This window comes from Mustela erminea, chromosome X (genome assembly GCF_009829155.1).
Source record: "Mustela erminea isolate mMusErm1 chromosome X, mMusErm1.Pri, whole genome shotgun sequence".
Taxonomy (NCBI): Eukaryota; Metazoa; Chordata; class Mammalia; order Carnivora; family Mustelidae; genus Mustela; species Mustela erminea.
Genome location: NC_045635.1, coordinates 41,761,953 through 41,776,251, shown reverse-complemented (window position 1 = coordinate 41,776,251; position 14,299 = coordinate 41,761,953). Strand labels below are relative to the sequence as shown.

Here is a 14,299-nt window from a genome sequence, read left to right as displayed (position 1 = left end):
AGGCTGACTGAGGAAAAGTGACGACGATGGTGAATGGGCGACCGAGGCAGTGGCTGAGAGATTGGTTGTGTGGGGGTGCGTGTGAACGTCTCTGCAAGACACTTAGAGGCCATAAATGAGGCCTGGGTGTGCCGCTCGCCACTTGAGATGTGAGATGAGGTGACTGAAGCAGCGTCTGAGGCGCTGTGTGATGGTGTGTGCGTGTGCATCTTAGCTTCCACCAGGGACTGTGGGTGTGCGAGATGGGGGCCTGGGTGAGAAGGATTAGGAGAGGTGGTGATTGAGTTCGTGTGTGAGAAAGTTCCCGAGAGACCAGCAGGGGCTGTAAATCAGGGACTGAGTGGTAAAAACATCTAAAGGCGTGACTGCATTTGTGTGCGTGTAAGAAACTGGTAAGAGATGTTGGTGATCGTGGCTGAATGAGGGAGGCTGTTAAGACATGAGCGTGTGTGTGTGTGTGTGTGTGTGTGTGCGCACGACACTATTAGTAAGAGACCGGGAATCCATGACAGAGAAAATGACACGAGCGTGGGACTGAGGGCCAGTCCAAGAGGCTGTGTGACTGAGTATGTATGTGAGTATGTATGTGAGCCTGTTCCTAAGCCTCCTGGTAGAGGCTGCAGGTCCAGAATTGTGTGTGTAACTGTGTTAAGGAAGAAAAGTAAGAGAAAATGACCAAGACCAAATGAGACTGTATGAGAGACCGCGGATCGAATGTGCCAGGCATGGGAAAAAAGCCACTTCCTGCATTGGTCTCTCCTCCTCCAACCGCTGGACTGTCCTCTCCCAGTTCTCCAAAATTTGAAATTCTGGAGTTTCCCAGGGCCTCACCTAGGATTCTCCTCCCCGTCCAGTCCCAGCACTTGAGACACAACTTGATCCCCCCACCGGTGGTGCCCACATTTTTTACCTCCATTTTTGACTCTTCTTTGTCACACGCATCGGAATCTCTCTAGAATTTTGACGAGTGATTTATCCGTCCAGTGCTTGTTTATTGAGCCTGGCAGACCCAGCAGTTACCAAACCAGACACAAACCCCTGCCTTTTGGCAAGCAGGTGTTTTAGTGAGGCCAATGGACAAGAAACAGATAAGTATGTCATCATCAGTGCAATAATTTCATGAGAAAAGACTTGGCTCATGCTGTTTAGATAAGAAATCTACAGTCATTTCATTGTGCAAACATAGGGAAAGAAAGCACCAACAGTTCTCTTCCCACGGGGAGTTCTCAGGGTATACCGTTTAGGTGCAAAGGAAGTATTGATTTTAACATTACCGGGGCAACCAGTGATTAGAAAAAACAGCCAACCAGAATCACAGGTTCTGGGGGAATTTCTTTCCACAGGATAACACAGCGCTGAGGTCTAAAGTCTTGGAATCTTAACAAAACCCCTTTGTTCAAAGCGTACTTCCAAAAACACGCCTGTCTGATCAGGAAACATTACATGTGTAATGGATACAGATGTCAACACACCTTATCGCCCCATAACGGCAGACCAAAATTCTTGAAAAAATTATCTTTTGACAACCTGACCAAATCAAAGTCTATTACTCTGGGCTAATTTACAGAACAGTACCTCACCCTCCACGAATGCAGAGCAAACAAGACCTTGCCTTCCTAACTTTCTTTGACTCCTTTTTGTTCATTAAAGAGATTCCTGGTTTTAAAGTGAGCTCTGGAGTTCCACTCATCAGGGCTAATAAGAAACAAGAAAAGAGGGGGCTCCTGGCCAGCTCAGTTGGAAGAGCGTGCAACTCTGGATCTCGGGGGTTGGGAGTTCGAGCCCTATGTTTGCTGTAGAGATTACTTTAAAAAAAAAAAAAAGAAAGAAAAGAGTGGGTCCGTGGAGCTTGGTTTTACCTGCATGGAAAGGGGCTAAAGAGGACTGAACAGTAAAATAAGGAGCATTTAGCATCATCTTTACAGATGACGTCTACAAAGAATAAGAGGTGTCAGTGGCTAGTATGGCTCTTGAAGTGTGTCTCCCAGACCAGCAGCAGCAGCGTCCCCCCAGAAGCCTGTTAGAAATCTTTAGAAAAAAAAAAAAAAGAAAGAAAGAAATGTACATTCTCATGTCGTTCCCCAGACCTACAGAATCAGAAACGGGGGTCGGGCGCAGCACTCTGTGATTGGACATACCTTCCAGATGATTCTGAGGCACACTAAGGTTTGAGAGCCCCTGCACTACAGAGTGACAGGGGTCCCCTACAAAAAGGGTAGCTGGGGAAGGCCTCAAGAGTGGGGACATTCTGTGTCTGTCTCTTTTAGAGCATAAGCCCCTCGAGGGCCAGGATTTCTGACTGTCTTACCATCTGCTCTGTCCAGTGCCAGGAACAGCATCTGACACCCAGTAGGGGCTTAGCAGGTGTTGAATGGAGTTTTTTAACACACAGCACCTACTGCATGCCAGGTACTGTTGTGAGGACTTTTAAAAAACCTTAAACTCCCAATCTTTGCAACGAACTCTGTGCTGTAGGCTGGGGGGGGGGGGGGTTGTCCCCATCCCCAGTTACTCTGAAAGAAAACAGCCAAGCTGATTCCCTCCCCCAGGCCAGTGGGAGGGGGTGTTCCCAGCTGGAGCCCTGGGACAGCCGAAATCCCCAATTCACTCTCAAACCCTCTCCCCACACTCTTTTCAGTTCCCCTTCTCACTTCCCCCGCTTCTGACCTGCCCTTCCCTGGCTGACCGAAGGCAACCTCACTCTCAGGAAAGGGGATGAAGCAGTGATCTCGCTGCCTGCCCCACTCAGGAGCACCGCACTGAGCTCCTTTCACCCTTGTGAGGTTGACCCCATCGTGGTAGAGACCGCATTTCCGGGGGGGGGGGGGGCGGGGGGCGGGGAGGTGAGGCTCAGTGAGGTTCAAGCGACTTGCCCAAGGTCACACAGCTGGGAAGTTTATGCTCCATCTCCTCTCAGTAAGAATGTGCCCAGGGGACACTGATTGAGTGCTAAAGATAGGGTGGGCAGGGCGTGTTTGCTGGGGATACAGTGACAAGCAAGATCGGACCAGGAGTGAGACAGGAAGTTGGTGGGAAGCAGGAGGCTTCAGGGCAAAGGTGCCAGTAGAGAAGTCGGAACTGCTGGGACCCTGCATGGCGCCCTTCGCACCGCCCTCCCCCCGCCTCCCCCGCCCCCTCCATTCCCAGCTGCCCTTTACCCGCCCACTTCCTCCTGGTCCAGTTCCTCTTTGCCACGGATCCCAGAGCCAGGTCAGTCTGTACAAAGCCAGGCCTCCTCCCCGGTAGGGTGGCAGTGCTCAACATGGGCATCCGGGGACACGTTCCTCAGCTGCTGCTGCTGCTGCTGCTCATCCTGCTGCCGGCCACAGGTGAGTGCAGGAGGGTCCAGCTGGCCCGCAGGGGCGCCAGGACTCATCACACCGCTGACCATGTCCCCCACCCTATTCCAGACTCAGCCACCGTATTCTGCTACACCGAGTATGAGGAGTCCTCCGGCATGTGCAAGGGCCTCCTGGGGGGAGGTGTCAGTGTGAAAGACTGCTGTCTCAACCCTGCCTATGGCTTCCAGGAGCCTGGCAGCAAGCTTTGTCAGGCATGCAGGTGAGGGGGAGCCTGGGGTACAAGGGCCACCCAGAATTGGGCCCTCTCCTTCTCTGGAGTTTCCAAGGGTGACTCCAAGGCTCCAATTGCCACCAGAGCTTGGGATTTCTCAGCCTTGGCTCTACTGACATTGAGGGCCAGAAAATTCTTTGTTGTGGGAGCCTGACCTGTGCTTTGCAAAGCCGGTGTTTTGCAGCATCCCTGGCCTCCCATTAGACTCCAGGAGCAACTCCCCCCAAACCGATGGTGACAGCCAAAATCCTCCAGATATTGTCAAATGTCCCCCCCCCCCCGCTCCAGGGCAGAGTCACCCCTGCTTGAGAACCACTGCCATAACTTACATTTACTGAGCCCCTCCTGCCTACTGGAAGCATTGCAGAGGTCAGGCATAGTTGGAGGATTTCTGAGGGTGGCTTTAGGCTCCTAATCATGACACCAGCCTACATGTAATGAGCCCTTACTGTATGCCAGACATGTTTTCCCACAGCTTAGCATATATCCCAGATACACCATGGGAGTGGAGAGCTTGAGGGTTTTGGAAGGCAGCCCCGGACCCCTAGTAAGGTCAACAGTTGACAGCTATTTAGTATTATGCCGTGCATGGAGCCAGGGAGAGATCTGGAGTATTTCTCTTCTTTTTTTTTTTTTTTAATTTTTTAAAAGATTTTATTTATGTATTTGACAGACAGAGATCACAAGTAGGCAGAGAGGCAGGCAAAGAGAGGAGGAAGCAGACTCCCTGCTGAGCATAGAGCCCGATGTGGGGCTCCATCCCAGGACCTTGGGAACATGACCTGTGCCAAAGGCAGAGGCTTAACCCACGGAGCCACCCACGCGCCCCTGGAGTATTTCTTTTCTTAAATTTTTTTTTTCTTGAGAGAGAGCAGGAGGAGGGGCAGAGGGAGAGTTCCACATGCTCAGTGTGGAGCCTGATGCGGGACTCCATCCCACGACCCTGAGATCATGACCCGAGCCAAAATCAAGAGTTGGTCGCTCAACTGACTGAGACAGCCACCCCCCGCCGCCCCAGGTGCCCCAGACCTGGGGTATCTCTGACGGGGTCTCTGAGCTCACTGGGACCATGGCTCCTATTAAGTAGTTTCCATTTGCCAGCTACCAATCATGGTGGTGGCCTGGTAGGTTTCTGAAGCAGTTATGGGCCCTTAGTCCTACATTTGCTTACTGCATGTCTGGCACTAGCCTTGGGGGACTTCAAGGGGTTCCAGGTCCCCAATCATGAAGGTCAGTGGTATTATTAAGTACTTACTGTGTGCCCTCCTCTTCCCGTTCGATCCCCAGCATCCCTGAGGGGTAGGTGCTCTCATCAATCCATTCCACATGCATTTATCCTGCACATCCGCCTATGCCTGCCCTCACTCTGCAGTCCCGTACACCGCCCACCCCCACCCCCCGCCCTGGCCAGCTCAGGCTAGGGTAGCACACGTGTGCTCCCCTCGACAGGCTCCCACGATGGTCCCAGTGGTCTGCATGGGCCCCCTGCTCGGTGACCTGCACCGAGGGATCCCAGTTGCGGCACCGGCGCTGCATAGGCCACGGTGGGCAGTGTGCTGAGAAGGTGGAGCCCGGAACCCTGGAGTGGCAGCTGCAGGCCTGCGAGGACCAGCCGTGCTGTCCTGGTGAGGAGGCTCAGCGAGGAGGCCGAGCACTGTCAGTTGGCTGGCCCTGGGAATTCACAGTCAGGGCAGGGGCCCAGAGGGTAGGACCGCGCCACCTGACGTTTGCGAAGTGCTGAGGAAGAGGCCGGTGGGGCTGAAGGAGAGCTGTGGGAAGCAAGGTCCAAGGAGAGACCCCCTCCCCCCTCATCCTTGTGGGCCATGGTGAGGACACTGGCTTTTACTGGGTGCTGGCGGGCAGAAGAGAGATGTGATCTGACACCAGGTGTGACAGATCCCTCTCACTGTCCAGAGGAGGGCAGATGGTCTGTGGTGAGGGCTGAAGCAACAGGACCCGCGGGAAGGCAATGGTGGTGGATTGTGTGTGGTGGAGGACGTGGGGCACACAAGGAAGCAAGGACCCCTGAATGATGGCCCCACTTCCCTCCTGTCCCCTCTCTTCTCTCCCACAGAGATGGGTGGCTGGTCCAACTGGGAGCCCTGGACGCCTTGCTCTGTCACCTGTTCCAAAGGGACCCGGACCCGTCAGCGAGCATGTAATCAACCTGCCCCCAAGTGTGGGGGCCACTGCCCAGGAATGCCACAGGAGTCTGAGGCCTGTGATACGGAGCAGGTCTGCCCCAGTAAGTGAAGGTCACTGATGCGGGCACCGGGGACGGGTCTGGGGGGTTACGGCAGGGAACTTCCAGGGTGGGAGGACTTCAGCACACTGTGACCATACTTGGTGTCTCCCCACACCCCCTATCCCACTACAGTACATGGGGCATGGGCCGCTTGGGGTCCCTGGGGCCCCTGCTCAGGGTCCTGCAATGGTGGACCCAGAGCGCCTACCCAGAGACGAAGCCGCACGTGTTCTGCACCTGAGCCCTCCAAGGAGCCTCCTGGGAAGCCATGCCCAGGGTCGGAGCACGACACCCGGCCCTGCTCCAGCCTGCCACCCTGCCCAGGTACACAGGGATGAGGCCCCTGACACTCTGTTTTTGATTCGGGCACAGATGCTCTGCCGTCTCAGGGGACAGAGATCTTCTAGCATGTGATCATGGAACCCTTCAGTTTGGGGCAGTCTGCCTCAAGGGTCTAGGGGCTGAGGGGGGTGGGGGATGGAGGTGGCCTTTCTTCTCACACCTATCCCCCACCCCCACAGTGGCTGGGGGCTGGGGGGCATGGGGCCCCATGTCCTCCTGCCCTGTGACCTGTGGCCTGGGCCAGACCCTGGAAAGCCGGAAGTGTGATCACCCTGCGCCCCAGCATGGGGGCCTCCCCTGTGCTGGTGAGAACACTCGAACCCACATCTGCAACACAGCCGTGTCCTGCCCTGGTCAGTAGCTCGAGATGTGCCATCTCTGTGCCTAAGCCCCTCACCCACCCCTGCTGCCCGGTTGCCACTGCTGATGCCTTGTTCCTCCCTCAAATGCCCCCATTCCCAGCCCCAATGCCTCGGCCCCCACCTCTCCTCACTGCCACCCCTTACCCCAGTCATCATTCCTTCTTCCAAATCCCCTCACTGGCTCCCTGTCTCTACAGTGGATGGAGAGTGGACCTCCTGGGAGGAGTGGAGCCCCTGCACCCGTAGGAGCATAGGCAGTATAAACTGTATGGAGATCCCAGGCCAGCAGTCACGCTCGAGGAGCTGCAAGGGCCGTGATTTTGGTGGCCGGCGGTGCCCCGGGGAACAGCAAGACATCCGTCATTGCTATGACATCCATCGCTGTAGATGTGAGTGCCCCCCACAGACTCCACTGTGAGGATGGGGCCGCCTGTGTAGCGGAGGGGGAGGGGGCTCTGCCTTTCCCTTGAACCCCGTGTCCCTGCCACCTCTTTCCTTCTCCCTCTCACCACCCCACTGAGACCTCTCACTCTGACTCATTGCAGTGAAAGGCTCATGGTCGGAGTGGAGTTCTTGGGGACTGTGCATGCCTCCGTGTGGACCCAACCCCGTTCGCACCCGCCAGCGCCGCTGCACGGCCGAGCTCCCCAAATTCGCGTGAGTCAGGGGGCAGAATGGGGGCAGAACGTGCCCAGGAAGGGGGTCACGAGATCCGTATGTGAGCAGTGAGGGTGGGAGAGTCAGCTTAGCTCCCCACAACCAGGACATCTGCCACTGGGTCTAAGGTGCCTGCCTTGAGAAGTACCCTTTATCTACCTCCTGCCCGAGAGGAGAGACACTAAAGAAGCAGCCGAGAAAGAGGCTCCTGAGGGGAGAATGGGTGGCCTCTGTGCCCTTCAGGAAGTTTCTCATTCAGTCCCTCAGCCAACACGGCCACTGCATAGTCCTTCCTGTGACTATGCACTCGGCCCTCTTGGTTACCTACACTTCCATTTGCTCCTTTGGTCACTCAGGCCTTGGTCCGCTTACTCATTCCTTCAGTCCCCCCGCATCTCACTCAACGTCTCACCACCCCGAGACGCTTGAGGCCTTTCCACAACAGTTGCAGACACAGAGAAACCAGGTCCTGTGGGTTCCCTGAGGGCTCCTGGTCAGCAGGGCCCTGCCAGAAGGCAGATGCAGAGAGACGGTACAGGGAAAGGGGGCTGACACCCTGCCCTGGAGCGAGGAAGCTGATCCGGTGTCACCCTGCAGGAAGGGGTCAGGAAAAGCATTCCCAGTGTCAAGACTGTGTGAGCAGAGTCCTGGACCCTGGTGACCATTTCCCAAAGCTGGTTTCCTGGTGGCCCAGGTGTTAGAGAGCAGAAAAACACTCACTCCTCCCTTCTTTATTTCCACATACGTCAAGCCGCTAGATGAAGTGGGAGATTTTAAATTCATGGAAGGTCTGCCATCTGGGAAATAGTCTCCAGCTCTAGGGTTTCTAGTGGGTCCTGAAGAGGAATTAGAGGTGTTGAGTGGAGGCAGGAAGCACTTGACAGAGTAGAGAAATGAATGGATTTGATTGAGGGAACGGGGGTGAGAGTGAATGAATGGAATGCTTGTCTTGTGGGAGGAACAAGCCAGGCACAGACCATTCTGGATGTGGGACTAAGTCTGGATAGAGTGGAAGAGAGAAAGATTGGCTTGGGGCAGGCATGTGGGCCCCAAAACAAGGCCTCGAATACCAGGGCAAGGCATTTTGTTTTGTTTTGGTTTTTCCCCCAGTGGGCAATAGGGCGAGATGTAAAGGGATTTGGAGGTAGGAGAAGGTAGTTCTTGTTAACTAATAACAATTACTAGCATTTATTGAGTACTTAACTGTGTACCAGACACCACCCTGAGCACTTGACCAAAATGAACTCGCTTATCCTCACTTAGCCCAGTAAGCTGGGTCTTATTATTCTTCCAATTATTCCCATTTTTCAGATGAGTGCAAGGAAGATAAAGAAATTGCCCAGTATCTCATAGCTAACAAATAGTGTTGGACACAGTAGGCACTCAATAAGAGTTTGTCGAATGCATTCTTGCCTTCCCTGAGTTTCTCCCTTCCATTCCCCCTCTAATGCCCCAGGCCCACCATTACCGTGGTCGAAGGTCAGGGTGAGAAGAACATGACCTTCTGGGGGACACCATTTCCGCGGTGCGAACCTCTGCAGGGACAGAGGTTGGTGGTGGAGGAGGAACGGCCATGTCTACACGTGCCTGCCTGCCAAGATCCTGCGGATGAGAAGCTCTAACACCTCCCTCTCCCACTCTGACATCCTGCCCTCCCAGACCTCAATAAATGGGCCACTTCCCCAGGAGTGGGACAATAGCATCTTCTAGGCCAAAGGGTACAGCACAAGCAGGGTCACAGTAGCTTGTTGTGGAAAACAGTATTTTCCACTGTGGTCATAGTTTGGCAGAAGTGAAGTGGAGTATCAGTCCCTGTGCCGCTGCCTTAGCTCCAGGGTCTGCCTCCCCCACCCCCACCCCTTGCGCAGCATTGCGGGGCACCCAGCACGTCCCTCTGCAGAACTCCGGGTCACAGGTTTTCTGGTTGGCTACTCGCCCTGGTGGGCACTTTCTGATTGGCCGGCATGCCTAGGTTCCCACCCGCCGGAGCCCCTTGGCTGGCGGGCTCCGCATCAATCAGGCACCGAGCAGAGGCGGCAGAGGCGTGGCTGGGGTTGGCACCCAGCCGTGTGAACACCTGCACCCACCCACTCCCAACAGCCCAGATCCAATGCCGCAATTAGCGGAGACCGAAATGAGGGTGGCGGTTGGCCGGGGGTGGACCGAGGAAGTGCCTGTGAGGTGCTCTGAGCTGGGGCGGGAGCGAAGAGAAGCCAGAGTCAGCACCTGCCAGAAGGGGCCCCTGAGACAAACCCAGACACAGATTCCTTTAGTATTTGTGCATTCATTCAACACTTTATAGCGTCTACTGTATACTAGGACGAAGTCTGGGCATCTGGGGTGGAGGAGTACTGGTAGAAGGAGAGGACATGTGAGAGAGGGAACAAACTCAGAATATGCGATCCTTTTGTTGAACATTTTTTTCAACACTTATCAACGCCTACTGTATACTAACAATAGTGCTGGACCTCATGGAGAATAGAGGAGTCAGAACAGCACGTGTCTCCACAGTGAAGGGAACAAACCCAGACACTAATGCTGTTAGCATTTGCTCATTCAGTGCTGCACTAATTAGCATTTACTGAACACTTGGCCCCTCATGATGAGACAAATCACAAGAATCATCATAGTTATGGTATTAGCTAATACTTAGAGAGTACTTACTGTGTGCCTGGTAGTGTTTTAGGTTGCACAGCATGAATTCATTTACTCCACAACAAGCCTATGAGGGTCGCTATTATTGTTATTCCCATTTATAGAGGAGAAAACTGAGGCACAGAAAGGTAGCAGGCTGGACATTTGAAGCATGATGTGTGGTGTGAGAGGAGGGACCCCTCTGTGGAAGGATTCAGTTGGGAGATGAGTGACACCTGGATTCTGTCAGGGTGCTCACTTCTCTGGGTCGATTCCCCCCATAAGATAGGTCAGTTGATGGGTCATCTTGGGAAGAGCGAGCTGAAAGGGAGAGGGTATGAGAGGTACGTGTCTATAAAACAGTGGAACTTTGGGCATCATGAAACATATCTTTGTGTATGTGTGATATGCAGATCGATAGGTCTGTGCAAGAATTAAGGATGCATTGAGTGTATGTGGAGTGCGTGTAAAGTTACACCTATGTGTGTGCATAACAGTCTGAGTTATAGGTGTGTGTGTGTGTGTGCACGTGCCCACATGTACACGTGCATTGAGATGTCATGGACATATATGTGTGTGAGTTATAAATGTGGGTACAATACTGATTACAAACATATGTCAAGGGTGTGTGTTTGAAAGTCATGGTTCACCAATGCACAGCAAAGAAAATCATTCCTGGAGCCCCTTCTATTTGTTCATTCCTGCTAGAGAAGATGGAGACAGTGCAGAGAAGCCCTACCTCTGCACCAGATTGCTGAGACACTCCTAAGGGGAAATCCTCATTCTTCTGCAAAACAATCTCCAAAACATTAATTTCTGGAAACCGAGCCACCTGGAGAAAGGGAACAATGCTGGGGGCCATGAGTCCTAGAAACGTGGGAATAGGAGCCCTGAGAAGAGGCATTCTGGAGACAGATTCCTAAGGGGAGCAAGATAGGTCTATGAGACTTGCAGATGCTCCTGTCCCCCAGAGAGGGCACCATGGGTCCAGCACAGCTTGTTTACTTCAGTTACTGAGCAAAAAACTGAGAAGCACATACTTCTAAATGTTGGAAAATATGTGATTCATGGGAGTTCCCCATCTGGGCAACACTGGGATGCTGAATGCCTGAGACAGCATCCACGAAAGAGAGGGAAAGAATGGCCAAAGCAAAGGCATTGGAGGTAGGACTGAAGCTGCCTGGCATGAAGGAGGGAGTAGAGAATGGTTTGTAAGTATTGGACTTGAGGACTGGAGAGGCTAGGGGAAGAGGGTATGGAATCTGAGTCCTGGGGATCCTGGCCAAAGATGATCTTTGAGAGAGAGGTAAAGGACATTACTGGTGGAAGTCACAGCACATGCGAAAATATAGAGGTTGTCTCCTCCCCCCACCCCTCCCACACCCTTAGAGATGGGTCAAGTGATCATCTTAAAAGATGAGGAAACCAAGTCTCAGCGGGGATAAATCACTTTTCCAGGGATATGGTGGAAACCTAGTTTGAACTTTAAATACTCTGACTCTAGACTCCACACCTTTACTACCTTGTTTAAACAGGCCAAGGACTTAATGCATAAAGAATGAACAAATGAATAAATGGATGATTCACCTGAAAATCCTGCAGACAGAGAGACTCCAAATCTGCCTTTTTCTTACCGTACCTTCTTTTACCTCACTTGTTCCACCAACATCACTCACTATGGCCCACAAGGACCTGCTCAATGTGGTCCCTGCTAACCTCTCTGACCCCATCTCCTGCCACAACCCCCCCCCCACACTCACGTTGTTTCAGCCACACTGACACCACTTTCTAGCACATTCTTTTTTTAAAAAAACGCATGGATCACAAAGTGAACATGACCCTTTGGGAATGAATTGGAGCTCCTGGATTCCTTCATTTGTAAAATGGGAACATTTCCCACCCCATTGTATTGTTGTGAGGGTTGGATGAAATAATACATGTAAACAGCTTAGTTGGGTGCTGTCAATAAATGATTGCTTTTAAATAGATTCACACTTTCATTGTAGTCAGGATCTGAAAGGAGCTGACAGGGTGGCTTCCACAGCCCCCGCTGCCTGGACTATCAAGGTCATTTGCTCATGTGGCAAACATCATTTGGCACCTACTGTGTGCATACCCTAGGATGGGTCTGCCTCTGTCTGTGGAAAGTTCTCTGGTGCGGGGGAGACAGCCATGGGCACTGATGATACCAGATGGTTATGGTGGGTTTTGGCTTTTCCAGGGCAGAGCAATGAGGGCATATAGAATGAGTCTGTGTGTGTGTGGGGCCTGGGTTGGAGGGACAGAGATGGACACACATCAGGTCTGGAGCTTCAGGGAATGTGTCTTTGTGGCAGATCTAGGTTTATCGTGATCATCTGTGGGTATGTGATTTGTCTGGATGTGCATGTTCGTTTGAGTTTCCTTGGGTCTCTGTGTGTAGGTGTGGTGCCTGTGTGTGTGTGTGTGTGTGTGTGTGTGTGTGTGTGTGTAGGCATATGCGTGCATGTATGCATGCATGCCCACGTGTGTTACCCTGGGCATCTGTGTAGATACCTAGATCAGTGTGATCTCTGTGTATACGTGCCTCTGTGTTTCTTTACTTTTGTTTGTGTCTATATGTATCTCCACGTGTGTGTCCTTCCTCTGTGCCTCCAGGCCCCAGCAACCCAGGGCAAGGCTGTGTACCCCGCCCAGGTGTCCAAGTCTCCCTGTCTGATGCTGTCTATGCCACCCCCACACCCTCTCTCTGCCTAGCTGAGCCCGTAGGATATGGGAAATTGATCTCCCCTTACAGGGTACTGCTTGTGACCCCCATCTGTCGCGGTGAGGAGGTTATTTTTCTACTTTTGATTCTCTGCGTGTGCCTCTATTCCCCCCACGCCCCACATGACTTCTGTGGTGAATATCAACACTGGAAACTTGAGTATCTGCAGAGAAACCTGCGTGTGGGTGCGTCTGGGTGTGAAGACCAGAATTGGGCGGCGTGGGGGGGGGGGTTGCATGACCACTCACCCGGACCCTCCCGAGAAATCTCTACCCCGCCCCCACCCCCCAAATTGCGCATCCCCAATCGGACGAGGGGGAGGGGAAACAGGATGCGGCGTGGCGCGTGCGCACTGCCGCCTTCAGCACCACGGACAGCTCCTTCGCCCCCGCCTGCCGGCGCGTGCCACCGCCTCCCCAGCACTGAAGGCGCGCTGACGTCACTCGCCGTTCCTCCCCAAACTCCCCTTCCCGGTCGCCTTGGTCGCGTCCGCGCCGCCGCCGGCCCAGCTGGACAGCACCACGAGGGGCGCGAGATAGGGGGGTACGGGCGCGACCAACCGCGCTGCGGCGGCGGCGACTCAGCGCTACCTCAGTCTGCAGCGGGCAACCGAAGAGTCGCGTCGTGCCTGAGAGCGCAGCAGTGCTCTTGGGCCCCGCGCGGTCCGCCCCCGCGGCTCCTGATCAGACTGCCCCTAGGACCCCCTGCCCCGCGCCGCAACCATGAACTACCTGAGGCGCCGCCTGTCGGACAGCAACTTCATGGCCAATCTGCCAAATGGGTACATGACAGACCTGCAGCGCCCGCAGCCACCCCCGCCGCCGCCGGCTGCCCCCAGCCCCGGAGCCACGCCCGGTCCCGCGACTGCCACTGCCGAGAGGGCCTCCGCGTCTGCCCCTGTGGCCTCTCCGGCTGCCCCTAGTCCTGGGTCTTCGGGGGGTGGTGGCTTCTTCTCGTCTCTGTCCAACGCGGTCAAGCAGACCACGGCAGCCGCTGCGGCCACCTTCAGCGAGCAGGTGGGCGGCGGCTCTGGGGGCGCAGGTCGTGGGGGCGCTGCCGCCAGGGTGCTGCTGGTCATCGACGAGCCCCACACCGACTGGTAAGCCACTGCCGCGGACGTCTTCCCGCGGGCCTGGGTCCCCAGATCGTTCCACGACGAGCACTTACCAAGCACGGCTTGTGTAACAGGCACCTGGCCCCCTAGCCTAAACCCTTTTCCTTTAAATTATTATACCGTGTGCATCCTCTGTGCCCCGCCCTTGCCCCCCACCCGGCCTTCTCGATCCATACAGGGAGCAGTTATCCGGCGCCTGCTGTGTAACTCCTTCCCCAAAGACTTGGCTTTAGGATATCCTGTGAGCGTTCGGGAGCCTAATGTGCCTTGCCGCCCCCCCCCCCACACCCCCGCCAACCCTCACCCCAAAGGCCTTGTCCTTTAATGGATCTTGTTAGCATTTTTCAAGTACCTGCAGTGTGCCTTCTCTGGGAATCCTTCCCCAAAGCCTTTGGCTTCCCTGAATTTTGTGAACATTCATTGAGAGTTTGCTCTGTGTCTTGTCCCCCTCAAGTCTTGCCCTAAGGCCTTCTCTCTAACAGATCTTGTGAGCATGTATCCAGAGTGTGGTATGTGCACCATCCCAACCCTCCCCCCAAAGACCTTTCAAGCTATTCAGTAAACGTGGATTGCCTGCTGTGTATCCCATCCCCTCTTCTCCCCGAAAGTGTTGCCTTTAATGGATC

General features: G+C 54.1%; 2 protein-coding genes across 3 annotated transcripts in view; both read left to right on the top strand.

The window, feature by feature from the left end:
- Positions 1-3,176: 3,176 nt before the first annotated feature.
- Positions 3,177-8,878, top strand: CFP (complement factor properdin). The gene is made up of 9 exons (XM_032331140.1): positions 3,177-3,329; positions 3,411-3,561; positions 5,023-5,198; positions 5,648-5,818; positions 5,951-6,142; positions 6,340-6,513; positions 6,720-6,911; positions 7,068-7,179; positions 8,636-8,878. Exons 1-9 carry the CDS (start codon positions 3,263-3,265, stop codon positions 8,799-8,801), a joined length of 1,401 nt encoding a protein of 466 aa, XP_032187031.1. The 5' UTR covers positions 3,177-3,262; the 3' UTR covers positions 8,802-8,878.
- Positions 8,879-13,281: 4,403 nt separating this feature from the next.
- The window catches only part of SYN1 (synapsin I), a 47,357-nt gene continuing 46,339 nt past the window's right edge, over positions 13,282-14,299 (top strand). For both annotated transcript variants that reach the window (XM_032330003.1, XM_032330002.1), the window contains exon 1: positions 13,282-13,658. In XM_032330003.1, coding sequence (XP_032185894.1) covers positions 13,282-13,658 — 377 coding nt within the window. The remainder of the gene's footprint in view (positions 13,659-14,299) is intronic.

Bases quoted from the DNA above. Each gene is read 5' to 3' on its own strand.
- CFP (XM_032331140.1), top strand. From the start codon at position 3,263: ATGGGCATCCGGGGACACGTTCCTCAGCTGCTGCTGCTGCTGCTGCTC. The intron at 3,330-3,410 runs GTGAGTGCAGGA...ACCCTATTCCAG, and splicing joins CATCCTGCTGCCGGCCACAG to ACTCAGCCACCGTATTCTGC. The intron at 5,819-5,950 runs GTAAGTGAAGGT...ATCCCACTACAG, and splicing joins TACGGAGCAGGTCTGCCCCA to TACATGGGGCATGGGCCGCT.